The 16,947-nt window shown below is 44.2% G+C and overlaps 1 protein-coding gene across 1 annotated transcript in view; it reads left to right on the top strand.

Annotated features, from left to right (window-relative positions):
* The window catches only part of MARCHF4 (membrane associated ring-CH-type finger 4), a 110,402-nt gene extending 99,193 nt beyond the window's left edge, over positions 1–11,209 (top strand). Inside the window, exon 4 of the mRNA XM_083153681.1 lies at positions 9,825–11,209. Coding sequence (XP_083009807.1) covers positions 9,825–10,189 — 365 coding nt within the window. The 3' untranslated portion in view covers positions 10,190–11,209. The remainder of the gene's footprint in view (positions 1–9,824) is intronic.
* The last annotated feature ends 5,738 nt before the right edge of the window (positions 11,210–16,947 follow it).

Genomic DNA, 16,947 nt, shown 5'->3' with positions numbered 1-16,947 from the left:
GTATCCGCGTCCCCTCGTGGGGCTCGCTGCGCTCGCCACGCTTCGGGCTCGGTGGATCGCTACGCTCGCCACACTTTTTATTCTCATCTCCACGCCGACGTGGATAGTGGGGGTATGAAAAGCTCGGAGGACGCGTACCGCCGCCCCTCGCGGGCTCTCTGCGCTCGCCACGCTTCGGGTTCACGTTTATAGTGGGGGGGTGGCGTGGGGGTGCATTTAACATTGTAAGCACCCATTAGAGTGCTTATACAATGTTTAATCGCATTGCATCGTATGGCATTGTATGCCATATACAATGCCATACAATTTTAAAATTGTATGGCATTGTAAAATATCGCACGATATTGCGTCGCATCGCATACCATCGTATGTCTTATGGTATGCGATGCGATGGGCGCCGCCAAAATACACAAGTACCTATTTGTTTATATTTTGTATTTTTTTATTATTTATTGTTTTATATTTATTGTGATTTATTTTATATCTAGGTATTATTTATTATATAGCTATTTTATTTATGATTAACATCTATACAAGAGGAAAATATCAATATAACAAACATTGCAATACTCGTGTTCTGTCAGAAAAAAAACCCCACAACAATTTAATTAATATTAAAAATTAATATAATAAAAATTTAAACATTTGAAAAAAAAAATACTTCTTGTGTACAATCAAAAAAAGACAATATACAATGTTCCTTTGAAAAAGAAAGAACAACTCCTCTTCAATGCAAATGTGTAGAAGTCCAATCTCCTAGCACAAAACGATGGAAAAATAATTATTCTCGTTTTGTCCCCTTGGGGCCAGGGTGTCCGATCGGTAAATCCACCAAGATTCTGCCTTACATAACATTAAATCCCAGTCTCCTCCTCTTTTTAGTTGGGGTACCCATCAATTAGTCTACATCGGAGACTTGGCTCCCTCTGCAAGAAATGACGGGGAGCAGGTTGGTCAGCTTTTTTAGTGTCTAATGTGGCCTGTATGCTGCTCCTGTGGTTGGCCATACGATCCCTAAAGCATCTTGTGGTCATCCCCATGTATGCCAATTTTCAGTTTTTATTTTTTATTATAATTCTATTTTTTGTTTGTTTTTTCATTGTTGTTGTTTTGCAATGAGAGCATGAGTATTGCAATGTTTGTTATATTGATATTTTCCACTTCTATAGATGTTAACCATAAATAAAATAGCAATATAATAAATAATAACTAGATATGAAATAAATCACAATAAACATAAAACAATAAAAAAAATATATAAATAAATATTTGAAGTAGAAAATAATAAAATAAATACAAAATTAAATACAAAAAAATGAATAATAATAAATAATTAGTATAATAATAATAATAATAATAATAATTCAAATTCACAATAATAAACAATAATTTGTTAATATATTATGGTGTAGGGTACTTTTATATGTGAAACATGTTAATATTGTGTTCGAGTTATGTTTAGTGGATCTGTGTCAGGCAGTCACCAGTCCTGGTGTGACCTCATTAATGTACTTATTGGATGTGACTCTTATTATTATAATTTCATTTATAAGGCGCCACAAGTGTTTTGCAGTGCCGTACAAAGGAACAGTACAGGGAGACAAAATTTAGCATTACATTGAATAAATAAAAAAAGAGTACAGGCAAAGAGCGCTGCAGTTCAATACACATTACAGCTTAAATATAAGTAGTGAGGACTCAATCAATGTACTACTAGAGGCTTGTGGCCAATGATGGAGATGAGTATGTGGACAAAGATGCAGCGGTGTAGCTAGGTGCCATGGTGCCCAGAGCAAGGGCATATTTCGCGCCCCCCCATATAAATTGGGGGCGTGGCTAACGGAATCTGCTGCGCTATATAAGAACCTATAACGGAATCTGCTGCGCTATATAAGACACTGTGATGGAATCTGCTGCGCTATATAAGACACTGTAGCGTAATCTGCTGCGCTATATAAGACACTGTAACGGAATCTGCTGCGCTATATAAGACGCTGTAACGGAATCTGCCGCACTATATAAGACACTGTAATGGAATCTGCTGCGCTATATAAGACACTGTAACGGAATCTGCTGCGCTATATAAGATGCTGTAACGGAATCTGCTGCGCTATATAAGACGCTGTAACCGAATCTTCTGCGCTATATAAGACACTGACGGAATCTGCTGCGCTATATAAGACACTGACGGAATCTGTTGCGCTATATAAGACGCTGTAACGGAATCTGCTGCACTATATAAGACCAGGGCTGCCGATTTTTAAATGCTCCTCTCCGGGAGAAGCCCGGAGAGGAGACTTTCCTTACCCGATCGGGGGGCGGGGCTTGACTGTGATGTCATTAAGCCCCGCCCCCATTACAGGAAATAGTACAAATGACTGATCTCAATGGAGAGGGCGGGGCTAAAATGACACGATTGTGCCATTTTAGCTCCGCCCCCTCCTCTGAGACCCTCGGATTGTGTCATTTACATGCCGCGATTCGGGGGACTCAGGGGGGACTCAGGGAGACTCCCGGGAATTCCGGGAGGGTCGGCAACCCTGTATAAGACATTGTAACGGAATCTGCTGCGCTATATAAGATGCTGACAGCTGTAAATAAATAAATATATATATACAGATAAAGACAGCAGGAGCCAGAGAGATTCACTTCCCCCCTCCCCTCCCCCGGGCCTCACGAATCCCCCAAACCTCAAGTTTATTACTAAGTTTATTAACATCATTAATTAGCTTTAAAAAAAAATCCACCTTGAATAACGAGATAACAGGGCGGCAGCAGAAAACTTTCTCCTCCAGGCTACAGCCAGCGCTTGGGAAGGCTGATGACACTGCTGTAGCCAGGGAGGAGGGAGTGAGTCACTCTGCGAGTGACAGGTGACTCTGAGAGGAGTCTGGGGTGCTGCTGCGCTGTGCTGCCCGGAAGCCGGACCGAGCAGCAGCAGCAGTTTAGAGAGGACAGAGGAGTGAGTCAGCCGCCCGGACGTTGCGATTGGCGGCAGGGACCGCCGGGGCGAGCAGGGCAGGAGGCAGGCGCCGGGCCGTGCGCGCTGCCCACCGTTAGTACTATTTAGTATGATCCTTGTGCAGGGATCATTTGCGGAGGGGGGGCAGGCCGTAGGCGCCATTCGACCAATTGGCGCCCGGAGCATGAGCTCTGGTGGCTCCGCCCTCCCTACGCCTCTGCAAAGATGGTTTTTGAGTGTTTGAGTATAGGAGAGCTGTGAGTGAAATGTGAAGAGAAGAGGGCTTTAACAACAGGAGGGAAGAGGGCCCTGCTCTGAGGAGCTTACAATCTAGTAGGAATCACAGCATCATACACAATTGAAAGTCTAATGCTGCTTGTGGGCGGGGAGGGAGCGGTGACGGCATCCGTTTCTCAAACTGGAGAAGTGTTGCCGGGATTGTGGAGAAATGGTTGAGCCATGAACTCCCTCTGAGGATGGAGATTTTTTGTCTCTTGCACAGACCTATGGTGCCTGGATTGCATGATACCATGGGTCACACAGCGGCCGATTTAGACCCTCTGTGGATGGTGGGGTCTAATGTGCATGTGCAGGCCCCGGCTATGAGCGCCTTCAGCAAATGTTTCCTTCGCCGAGACACTAGCAGCTTGACTGACAGGCAGGGGGCATTCCTGGGTGGACTCTTGATCAGCATTATATTAATATTAAGTTGGGGGTTTATTTTTATTTTTTTTGGCATATGGCACTCCGTTATCTGCATGTAGATTGCATGGTCTTTAATGTAGAAGCTGATAGGTTTGTCAGCATTTGGTCTTATCTAGCATTAGCAGTGAATGTCTGACCTGATTACCATATATATACTCGAGTATAAGCCTACTTTTTCAGAACATTTTTTATGCTGAAAAAGCCCCCCTCGGCTTATACTCGAGTGAGGGTCCCACTTGAGTCAATACGTTTTCCCAGTTTTTTTTTTGTAAAATTAGGTGCCTCGGCTTATATTCGGGTCGACTTATATATACGGTACTTCCCATCCTGTTAGCGTTCCTTGCACCTGCCTCAGCAGATATATTACTGCCAGTGGCGGAGATACCGTAAGGCAGCCCCCGCTGCTGCTTTGGGGAGCGGGGGCTGCGTGGGCGCTGGTTGCTGGACTTTAGTGGCAGAGAATAGTGCCTGCAGACAGCAGGAACGGGGGAGCCGGGTGCTGGACAAGTGAGTGTCCTGCTGCGCACACTACACAGTATGCGGCTGCTTGCTTGCCACCTGCCACGTCTGCCCACCGCCGCCTGCCATTGCCCGCCGCTGCCCGTGCGCTCGCTGAGTCGGCGCGGGCGCGGCCATGATGAATATGTAAAAAAAATTAATAATTTGACGGGCGGGCGAGATATCCAATGGGAGGGGGTGGGCGGCCGGGGGCGTGGCCTTGTAGTGTCAGACTGAGGCAGGGGAAGCAGCAGTGTCTGCTGGTCCCTGCCTCAGCTTCAACTGCTCTTATGCGTGTGACGTCATTACGTCACACGCTGGAGCCTGGAGAGGAGCCGGGGAAGCCCGCAGGAGGCAAGAACAGGAGAGAAAGTGAGGGAACAGGACAGAGAAAGTCGTCCCACCCAGTGAAAAACTTGTTAATAACAGAGGTTTGTTTTTTATACACCAGTATAAAAAAGTATGTATATATATATATATATATATATATATATATATATATATACACATACATACATACATACTGTATAGGTGGGATCAGGCGGCATGGAGCACCGTAGTAAGGGGATGCACGCGCATCTACCGCCAGGCCCTGCAAGAAGGACTGGCACTCCATCTGTATGTATATATATATATATATATATATATATATATATATATATATATATATAGCCCGGTGGTATAGAAGTATATACACAGACGGCGGCACTCAGTGGGTTTTTTCAAAAGGTGTATTTCAAGCGGTCCAACGTTTCGGGGACTAGCCCCTTTGTCAAGGTGCAGGAAACTAACAAAAACAGTGAGTTTACATCAAACTTATAAAGGGTGATACATTACCGTGTGGCGTGCTCGTACAGACGCCGGGGAGCCCGCTGCCGGAAGCCGTTCAGACCGGAAGCCAGAGATCCGGATGTAGAAGGTGGTTCATCTGCGTGTCAGCGTCATGACGCTGGAACGCAAGCTTCATGTAGATAATGGCGGCTTGCGATAGCGGCTGTCCGGCGCTGTGAGAGCCACATCTGAAGGTTTCCTTGCGTTCCCTTACTACGGTGCTCCATGCCGCCTGATCCCACCTTTCCGCTCCCCCCTAAACCTGCACGTCTCCCTGAAACGGAGACGGGCAGGGTTCAAGTCCCCTGCCGCCTGGAAAAAGGGACGCGCGTGCGTGTGGGGTGCTCGCGCGTCCCAGTCAGATAGAGCGCCGGCTCGCTAGCAGGGGCGTTCTGGTGAGTCCCAGCACTGGTTGAGAGGCGCTCCATCTGTACATTGTGAATATATATATATGCGCATGTGTGTGTGTGTGTGTGTGTATATATATGCCTTACCAAAATGACATGCGGGAGGGGGGGGGGTGCAGTAAAATTTTTGGCAGGGGGGATTTATAGTTACGCCCCTGATTACTGCTATCACTCAGTGACATGTTTCTATTCTCAGATAAAGTTACAGTATATGGTAAGGAGTCCTAGGTGATATCTCTATAGTCCAGACAACAGAGAAGATACTTTCCTCGCTCACTTCCATCTATCAGAAAGAGGCAATTGTAGTCCCTCTGTGAGTGAATTACACAGGGCATTTGGGGCCTGAGTCAGCAAGGCTCACTAAGCAGCGGTTGTTTGCTGCTTAGTGATCCCCGAAATGCCGCCCGTCCGAACGGCCACCACCCCCCACCATCGAATCCCCTCATTAACATACGTGAACACATCCCTTTGCATGCGGCTGAAAGGGAAAATAAATAATTTGACTTTTATCTTCCTCGGAGTCCACCGAAGAGGGTGCGGGCACTGACATCATGGCCCGCCTACGTTCCCAGAAGATGCCCATGAAACGTATGGTGTTCCCCTGCTGCAGCCCTGTTTCCGCTCCTATCCCTTCCTCCCCGCAAGGAACAGCCTGACGACTGTGTAACTCGATGAAGCCGTTGACATGCTCAGAAATGCACATGCTCAAACCATGACCATCGGTGCTGGAGCCGAATTCGAATCGCTGTGAGCAATCCTAAATCTGCCCCTTGGTACTGCTTCACATATATAAAATCTTGGTAGCTATGTATAACATGCAGTCATGCAGTGGTATATTTAGGGGATGGGCACACAGGCCTAAGACACTCCCTCCCCCTGTTATTTGTGGCATATTTAATTGTTTTAAAGGACACCGTTCAATGAAGGAGGGCTCACAGTGGCATTAGTCAGCAGTACATATAGGGGGAAATTTACTAAGAACACGAATACGACTCAGTCATATTCCTATTCTTAATACAAATGAATACGACTAGCAACAGCTGTATTTTTGGCGAAATACTATTCGTAAATAGGGAAGATTTACGAATAGATTTCCCCTCTTCCTTACACAGGTGCCACTGTGTGTACCTTTTAATTACCCCCTACCCAGTAAAGGTGCCACTGTGTAATTCCCCTCTCTGGGCCTGTTGAGGGGTCCTGGGTCCTCCTGCTCCCTAACATTCCCCCAGCCAGCCTGTTCGTTCACCTGTCTCTTCAGGGAGAACTCTGACTCAGAGACAGTCAGTCCTCTCTCCCTGCGTGATGTGCTGGAGATGGGGGGAGTGATCACACCCTGTGAATACCCCCCCCCCGCAGAATTTGAAGTGGCTTCACACCGCACATATTACATAGCTGATTCACCACTCCCTCCAAGATTGGCCATGCCCCCTTTTAATTATCCAGACCCAGCAGAGCTGTCGTTGCCCCTGAATATGCATGAAAATGGATTTGACATTAATGTTTGGGTGTGTAACCTAGCGGTACAGGGGGTGGTCATGCATCACGCCCCCTTTTTTGGCCACGCTAGGGGCATTCCCAGACCAGAGCTGCTTGCCCGTCCTTCTCCCGTCCCCCCAGTCCCTCTCCATTGTTAATTAAACAGCTTTTGTGATTGGATTATATTTTCTGTATAAGAAATGTGTCTTGTTGCTTGGTGATGTCACTGATTCCTACTGAATGTGCAGTGTAGGTGACAGATGCCGCAACATCCCTCAGATCTATATTGTTAAATAATGGGCAACTGATAAGTTTTTTTTCTTATCTTTCTTTAAGATGATGGAGGAGGTGGGGCGGAGGAGAGAGGGGCCTACCTCCCATCTCACTTTCATCATTCTCACATTATTCCACACAGTGATTTTTGTTACAAACAAGTCAATTTGCAGCTGGTCCATCCCTCTATCTCTCATTGTACTGATTCCTGATCTCAGCACGAGAAATCAATACCCAATTTTAAGCACTGGAAAAGAGAGGAAATAAAAACAAGGCACTGTTCATTTCTATGGAGTGATTGATTCTGGTGCACAGATGCTGTTAGTTTCATTCCGTCACAGTGGCATTTGTGATTGCATCCGGAGTACACGAGAGGCGTTCATTGAAGAAGTACTGATACAAAGATAAAGGTTATTGTATGCTCAATTCTTTGTTTCTTTAAAGCCGCCTCCAGCCAGGAGCTGCTTGACGCTATTACACAGCCATATATTACATCAGGGAGCCATGGATCCACAAAAAGATAAAAGGATGGGCGTCATAACACAAATAATGAAAAAGAAATGAATGAAACCACTCCTGCATATGAATATTTTGGTGAACGCTTAATTTTAATTATATGTACACACTTAGAAGCGCCCCAGTTTCCCCGCCTCCTCCTTTACTCAAACAAGGGCCACTAATAGTAGGAGAGATTTCAGTTTATCATTGTTATACTGGTATTAAGAGCCATTTGTACTCCCTAATCTTCCTGCATCATTTAACAGGAACCTCATTTAAATTTTAGGATTAAATAGATGTTGGCCTGGCCCCTGCCTCTTCAATCATGATTATAAATGGTCAAGTGCAGTAGAATTTTGTTGTACTGAACATTTTAATGTCCTTTTCTACAAAAAATTGTTCTGGTCACATTCACTTATTTTCTGTATGTGCATATTAGTTTTGAAGAACGAATACCACAGATCCTGTGACATCCAGGATCAAAGGCCCCCCATAAATATATTTGTTTTGTTAATTGCCTTTGACCTTTGTGGTGCAGCCAGTGCACGCAGTTTAAACTCTTCAATGGCACTCCTGAGAATTTTCTGGGTTATGTTCGCAGACTGGCAAACTCAGAAAATTCTCGAGTGCCACTGCCTGTGCTCCCTCCCGCCAGGCAGCACCACTGAGCTGAGCGCTGAGATCAGCGTCGCGATCAGCTTTAGCAGCTGCCCGGTTCCTGCTGCCTGGCCCTGCCTCGGCAGTGGCTGATGGACTGTTCAGCGGTGCTGCCCAGACCCGGAAGTTGCAGTGGTGTTTTTTTTTTTTTAGGGAGCACTCCCAAGAAAAAACTTGCCCAGTAGGTAGCGCTCCCTAAAAATAAACACCAGTGAAGGGGTTAAAAAGCACCATTGGTCACTGCGGCCCTATGTTTTGTGTTAGAGTCTCCATTCCCCCATGAACCCTGAGCCTGTTATGCGTGTCCCCTTTGAACCCCGCCTTGTCGCAGTGCCTGGTTTAAATTTGCATCAGGTGTGCTTTTAGTTTCTTCTGTCAATGGCAGGGCATTAATAAAAGAACAATCAAACACAGAACTCAGAGAGGAAGATTTATCAAAACTTGGAGAGGGACATAGCAGAGAAGTTCCCCAACCAGTAAGCTTATTGCTATCATTTTATAGAATGTACTAGATAAATAATATAAAACAGCTGATTAGTTATTTATGGGCAACTTCTTGTCCTCTTGTCTAAGATTGGATACATCTCCCTCTGCATCGTGGATTTGATACATCCCATCATTTACTGGGTACCTATCCGTTTTATTGATACAGGTATGTATCTACAAATGTGATTAAAATCACAAAGGACAGCCCTCCCAATAAGAACTGCCTTTTTGATAGGATTTACAGGTTATTGACTTGCACCAGTTTACACTGAGAGGGATATGATTGGATCCCTCTCAGAACATATTTGAAAATAAGTTCATAAGCTGTGCCTACCTGGTCAAAGCACCAGACTATATTGAATGCCGGAGCTTAGTAACTACAGGTTGAGTATCCTTTATTCAAAATTCTCGTTACAAAAAGCATTTTGGATGAGGGATAATTTCAGATTTTGGAATAGTACCTGGTGCCCTGATGGTTCCCCGACATCCACGGTGCCCCAAGCATTCATGGCAACAATCGGTCATCTTCAGCGGCATCTCTGGTCCCAGGGGTGGATTGCATCTCTCTGGGACTGGAGATGCCACTGAAGAGGAACCCAGAGGCCGCCGTGGACATCGGGGGACGAGGTAAGTATGAAAGAAAGGGTCTGGGGAATAAATAAATTCTGAGAAACATCTTGTGACAATGATGCAAGATGCAAAAAAGGTGATGTTCTAGGCAAAATGTTGACTTTTAGGGTAAAATGTATTAGTATGAAAGAATCAGAAAGTGAGAGCTTTGGTAAGAAATCTCCAGGTTTTTTTAAAGTGGCAATCATTTACACTGCAAAGCCAGTTTGATTTTGAAGTTTAAATGATTGCCACTTTAAAAAAAAACTGGAGATTTTTTCCCAAATCTCTCACTTTCTGATTCTCTCATCCTATTACATTTCACCCTTAATTTCCTTGATCTTCTTCATATATCTTGATAGTAGGCAGGGAGTGATTCTGTGTGATGAGATGTTTGATCTGTATTTTGTCTTGTTTTTCAGGATTGATTATCCACGAGGGACCCTCGGTTTATCGGATATTTAAACGATGGCAGGCAGTGAATCAACAATGGAAAGTTCTGAACTATGACAAGTCAAAAGATTTGGAGGATCAGAAATTAGGGAGTAGTCAGCGGACAAACCAGCGTAATCCATCCCAGACTAATAACTCCTCCACCACTGCTGACACAGCCAATAACGCCACCCCTGGCGAGAATGGTAACAATAGCCATGGCCATGCGGGGGCTCTTTCGGACCACCACTGTGCTTACACCTTCTTTCACATTCTTAGCCATCTTAGACAACATGAACAGAGAAGTCAAACTAGCACAAACAGAGAGTTTGTAATGAGAGTGACCACTGTCTGAGGTGACCAGAAGGCTTTATCTGGGAGATGTGTGCCTTTTTGTTTTAAAATAAGGCCTAAGCTGGACCTTCTCACAGGCGGAGAGCTTTAACGAGGTCCATGAAGCTGATGTGGTGCTAGTCTGGCCTAGTCCATGGCTATTTCTAAAGTGCAATATTGACTGTATACCGAATAAAGACATAAGTATGATTATTGCACCCATCCAAGCTGGTAGCTCTAGCAGGCAGCAGAATGAGTAAAATGGCCTCCTGCAATGTCCATCATGTCTCACTTTCTGTTTATAAGCTGAGATTGAGTTTTCGGCAGAAGTGGCAACAAGCACAATGGTGAACTGGTTAAATGTTTGCTAAAAATTAAACTCTAGGCTCCGGCTTCTACTGCGGAGAATCTGTTTATTTTAATTTGACTAATTCCCCTGAGGTTTCTAAATCACATCAGGGTTATTCACGCTCATTGTCTCACCCCATCCCTAAATCTGCCAGGGCTGCCGAGAGTAAGCAGGCAGAGACATAAAGAGCACACACAATCCTCTATTACCACCTTTATTCATCAGGAAAGCATTTGATGCTCGTGGCTGGGTTTCTACTCTCAGACGCTTTAGACTGATTGACCCCAGGCGATAATTATTCACCCCAGTCTCCGTTAGTGTAACAAATTACTGACAGTCGATTTCTCCACACTTTGATGGAAGCACAGGATACACAAAATTGTCTTAACAATGTCAGGGAATTGGGGATTGTATCTACTTCTCCTGATGCTGCATTCAGGTAGCTGGGGTAAAAGCACAACAATTATTGCAATAAAAAGAATATCAATATTAAAATGGTAAAAGATCAACAATTAACTAAAATGACTCAACTTATAATAAGATGATCTGCAAATTAATGTACAACAAAGACACTACACACATTATTTTTTAAACTGGAAATTATCCCTTTAGTTCCATCACCGCAGCACTAAGGATATTATAATGATAATTTTTGTAATATAATCAAAACTAACAGTGATTCTGTTGAATTCTATAAGGGGGGGGGGGGGGGGGGGGGGGAGCTAGTTAAAATGATACATGTCTGTTCAACGCTCCAGCTCACAAGAAGATAAGTTATAAAATGCTGCATTGGAATCACCATACAAAACAATGTTAAATGTTGGCATTCTTTGAATTATAATCAGTCAGAGGGTTAAGGTGAACTATTGTAATTGACAGAGTGCAGGTGCTTCATTAAGACCCATGGCTTTCACTTAAATGGACCTCATGGGGTAAATTTACTAAGATGGGAGTTCTATTGAAGATGGATTTTGCCCATAGCAACCAATCAAATTCTACTTATTTATTTAGCACCTTCTGGAATATAATAAATAGGCTCTGATTGGTTGCTATGGGCAACACCCCATCTTCAGTAGAATTCTCATCTTAGTAAATGTATCCCCATGAGTGCAGAGTGTTATCATTGAACACTAAGGGCCAAATGTACTAAGCTTGAAAAGTGATAAAATAGATAGTGATAAGCCATCAGCCAATCAGATCCTACCTGCCATGTGACAGGCTGGGTTTGAAAAATAAAAGGTAGGTGCTGATTGATTGAATGTTTTTCACTCTCCATTTTATCACTTTTCAAGGCTTAGTACATCTCGTCCTAAGCCCCAATGAGTCTTAATAAATACAGTGATCTGCAGTGGCCCACTATCCCAGGCAAAATCAAGGCTGCAAGGGTATAGCAGCACTGTTTCTTTGTATGGTACTACTGCATGTTTTAGACAGAAGGCAGGCAGATATTTTGTTGATGCCTCTCCCAGTACAGCTCATCTTATTATGAATTGGGCAAGGAGATTATATCATTTTCATTTTCACATACAGTCATGTATTTTTACATCAAATAATCCATAACTTTAAAGGAGATAAAGAATATCTAAACAGTCGTATTATTTAAGACAGTGGGTGTTGAAGTTTTAATGAAGCACTTATAAAAGTATTAGTATATTACTACTGTGATTCCTGTTGTATCTTATGATACCTGCAAATCTCCTGTGCTAATATTATAATGTTCATATTGGTTACAGTGCAGTAGTTTTGGCGGTGTCACTGAAGTAAATCATTATAGTAATATTACAGAAACATTGCAGTACTGGAAAATGTACTAAATTCTTGTGGCTTCCATTGGGGTCTATCTGTGCTGCTTACACCAGTATGATTATGTTTGCTCTATTGAGGTCATTGCAGACCCTACCCCAGTGTTAGGGCATTACCTGCAAGGACAGTGACAGTGGCTGCAAATGCCACTACAGGTGTGTTCCTATACACAATGGCTGAATGAAAATATGCAAATGTAGCAGCCATCAGCGTTAATACTAAGATTCCCACTGGTGAATCAGGCCCAGTAATGCTTTTTCTGCTCCAGTATAAACACAAGCTCACATACTCCAGAAGGGGGTAGACAATCCAGCCAACAGACTTGAAGCTTTCGCCGGTTACAACAATTTGGAAGATATGTTGATGCAAATACAAAACCCACATTACATACAGTTATATTACGTCCCTTTCGCAAGAACATTTTGTGCTTTTAATGCCACACGATACCCTGTGACAAAAATGCATTAAATCTGTTACTTTTCCTGATGTGTTTTAATGGAAGCTGTACTACATAAAAAGTTTTATTTTTACATAAACAAATACTAAGTGGACAGTTGTTGAGTAAATACAAGCTGGAGCGATCGCTTTCTGGAGTGAGTACCTACTTAAGTGTGTAACAGTGTGCTAGCTTGAGTTGCTTGCTAGAGTGAGTATCCTCAGGATTTGGCGTGAGTGAGCAAACATTTTTCTGGTGAGAAGAGTGAGTATCTTCAGGAATGAGTATATTCTGAAGAGTGAGTACCTTCTGCATTGAAAAGTGAAATTATTCTGGAGTGAATGCTAAGTATCTTCTGGCATGAAGGATGAGAACAGGAGTCCTATAGCCAGTATCTGTCAGAGTTATAAATATGCTAAGGAGTAAATGTTTTGTAGATTGAGTATCTTCTTCATTAATATTATATAATACAGGTTGAGTATCCCTTATCTGAAATGCTCGGGACCACGAGCATTCCGGATAAGGGATTTTTACGGGGTTTGGAATAAATGATTTTTAAACATACTGACCTTCCCCTGGTGGTGCCCTGATGGTCCCTCGGCATCCACGTTGTTCCCCGGCATCCATGACAGGCCTTCAGCACCGTCTCCAGCATCTCCAGCGGTCCCAGGAGTGCATTGTGCGAGTTCCCAGGAGTGCCGGTGACGTCACCGCCGCGCGCACTCGCGCAATGCACTCCTGGGACCGCTGGAGACGCCGGAAACGATGCTGAAGGCCTGCTGTGGACGCCAGGGGACTTGGTAAGTAATAACCAAGTTTTTTGGAATAATTCGGATAATAGATATACGGATACGGGATACTCAACCTGTAGAATGAATTCTGGGTTGCACATTGTAACCAGTATCTACAATAGCTATGTGTTCAGGGCCGGTGCTAGGTTGTCCGGCACCCTCCTGCAAACCATAAATTTTGCGCCCTTTCACATTGTCATTGCAACAAGCTGCAGCCCAATTGTGGGAGCGTATGCAACATGCGATCCTATGGAGGATCTCGGGTGCATGTATATGTATGCATACACCATCTCAGTGCTGTGTCTGCAAAATGTTGCAGGCACTAAAGGTGCCCATACACGCTGCGAGAATCGCATACATTATGGGCTAGATGCATGCAATGTGTGTGCGATGCGATCCGAAAGCAGTACAAAAAGTATGTACAGCACATACTTTTTGTACTGTGCGATGCCCGCAGGAGCGCACATCGCATCACATGCTGCTATTGCAGTGTGTATGGCCACCTTTAGGCACATAACCCAGCCCATTATTTAAAAAGTAAAAAGGGGGTACCTGGTGGGGCAGACAGGCTGTGCACAACGTGACTTCTACACTGCAGGTCCTCCACACCTCCTTCCTTCTCCCTGCAACAGCACCTTGGGTGCTGATCTTATATTGGAATCTTGATAGGTGAGTACCCAAAATATAGAAACAAAGAAAAAAAAACCACAATAGTGTATTATCAGAGGGTTAATACAGTGTAATGACATCAATTTCCCAGCACAAATTTGATGGGACTCGTACCCTAAGGATTGGTCTACTGTTCAGGCAGACCAATCTGAGCTTTGGGGAGGAGCGGTTCTGTACCGTCTGGTCTCAGTTTGTCCAATCACGATGTCATGTGGAGAAAGAGAGAACTGATATGGTGTAATATCGTTTGAACATTTTATCTCAAATGTTTTATAAAAAGATGTGCAAACTCGTACCGTATTCCCAGGTCTACTGTTTTAAGGCAGACCACACAGGCTTTGGGGGGAGCGGTTTCACACCATCTGATATCCCAGGATCTCCGTAACCAATTGCATATAAAAGATGAGAAAAGCAGGTATAGTATAATACCGCTTTATTCACAACATATAAAAACAACAACAGTGGGGTTTAAAACAACTGACTCTCACCGAGTGTATTTGTCCACACAAGCAGACAAAAAAGGCAGATGGTATTATCAGGCGTCCCTGCAGCCCTCACGGTGGTAGTCCAGTGTAATGTCCCCTCCTGCTCCACGGCCAACGCATTTCTAGACCACAATGGTCTCTTTTTCAAGGCATGTGGAGCATAGGTTTTGTGCACATATTTATACCCCCTTCTGGGGGAGCCTAATACCAGACATAGAATTACCTAACGTCTAATCCGCCCCCTCCCGATTCCAAATCCTGGATTTCACCTCCTTTCTTTACATAGCGCATCTCTTTACAGCTGATCGTCATTTTTTTCTTTGATTCCGGTAGTTGAACAGGGCGGATGTGACGTTAATCATCTTCCGTCCCCTGTAGTGGTGAGATTTTCTTTTCATTGTTTCCGTGCCCGGACTTTTTGCGGAAGTGACGCGACTTCCGCCGACTCAGGATGACGCGTGTTTGCATTCCATTTCATTCTTACTTCCTGGAGACACGGAATTTTGCGTTCCACTGCGCTATATTATCTTCTGTCATTCGTTTTTACAGAATATTGTCTCTAAAATAGAGCGTTGTCATATCCTCCGTAATTCTCCGGTATGGAACAAAGAAAATATGCATATATTAGATCTTATAATTTAAACAACGTCAGGATATGAAATGACTTTGTGCATTCTGTGCAAATAGCATTCTTAAAGTGACAGTGTGCTCATATTGAAGGTGATAAGGGAGTTTATAAAGTGCACTACTAGAATAAAAGTTAATAACAATCTAAAAAGTTAAAATACATCTAATTCATAAAATTCAAATCCTATTCAAATGTTGCAGGCACTAAAGGTGCCCATACACGCTGCGAGAATCGCATACATTATGGGCTAGATGCATGCAATGTGTGTGCGATGCGATCCGAAAGCAGTACAAAAAGTATGTACAGCACATACTTTTTGTACTGTGCGATGCCCGCAGGAGCGCACATCGCATCACATGCTGCTATTGCAGTGTGTATGGCCACCTTTAGGCACATAACCCAGCCCATTATTTAAAAAGTGTCTAAATTAATCTAAAAAAATCTACAATTATTAAAAAATGTTTAACTCTTGTGTAGTCCCTCCTCTTCTATCTGCGTAGGCAGGACGCTGAGGACGCCATTACACCCCTCTCGTGACTGAGGGGGAATGGAGGGGAGAGAAGCAGGAGATGGAAGAAGAGGGGAGGAGATAGAGGGGGCGGAGTGTTGAGGACTGGCAATGGCACAGCACACTGAGAAGAAGGAAGGAAGGGCGGGGCTGCTGCCTGTTCGTCATTTGTTTGACAGCTGACAGACGCAGGGAGCAATGGGTAGGGGGCGGATCCAGACATGACATGTCATCCAGGCATTCACAGACAGCGCTACATGCCTCAGCGCAAGTGTCCATGAGGAAGAGGGAACCGGTCACAGGAGGAGGACAGTGTGTGCACGGTGCAGGGAGCTGCTCAGCCTCTCCATACTGCCGTCCGCTGTCAGACAGGCATTGCGGGCGGCTTGCAGGCTGTGTGCACTCGCAGTGCAGGGAGCAGCTCTTTATACTGCCCTCCGTCCACTGTCAGACAGGCGCTGTGGGCAGCGTGCAGGAGGCAGTGACAGTGAGGGCTGAGGCAGCTTTAGCAGAGCAGGGAGGGAGACAGCGCCTATTCAGCATTCAGCCTATTCAGCATGGCGCCTCCCTGGTTTGCAGGAGTTGCTGAGTGGGTAGCGCCGGCCCTGTATGTGTTGACTCTGTTGAGTGATTATAATAACCATTATCTACTGCAGTGGGAATGCTTCGTGGAGTATTATGAAGAAAATGAGTACCTTCTGAAGTTGCAAACCATTATCTGCTAAAGTAATGAATACATTATTCAGTAAACATTGTGTGGACTATCTTCTGGAATGGCGGGTATCATTTAAAGTTCATTCTGTAACCAGTATCTGCTTCAGTGATGAGATAATATTGTTGGCAGAGTGTTGCAATGTTTGGGTGATTTTAAGCCACACAGCAGAATAATCAGAACGTTGGTTTATTTATCATTCATATGATAACAGTGGCGAAAGATATTCGAGTTTCTGCAGCAGCACGAGGATCAGCATATACACAGCAAGGCATTCACGATACAATCCGCAAACAGGCATACATTAAACACTGCATAAGCCACAGTGTGTCCCACATTGCTCTATATCAGTGATTCCAAACTGTGGGGAAGATGTTTTAAACAGTGAAAACAGTAGAG

The sequence above is a fragment of the Crinia signifera genome, chromosome 7 (genome assembly GCF_055691185.1).
Source record: "Crinia signifera chromosome 7, ASM5569118v1, whole genome shotgun sequence".
Lineage (NCBI taxonomy): Eukaryota > Metazoa > Chordata > Amphibia > Anura > Myobatrachidae > Crinia > Crinia signifera.
The sequence above is the reverse complement of the archived record's forward strand: the minus strand, read 5'-3'. Positions and strand labels throughout refer to the sequence as shown.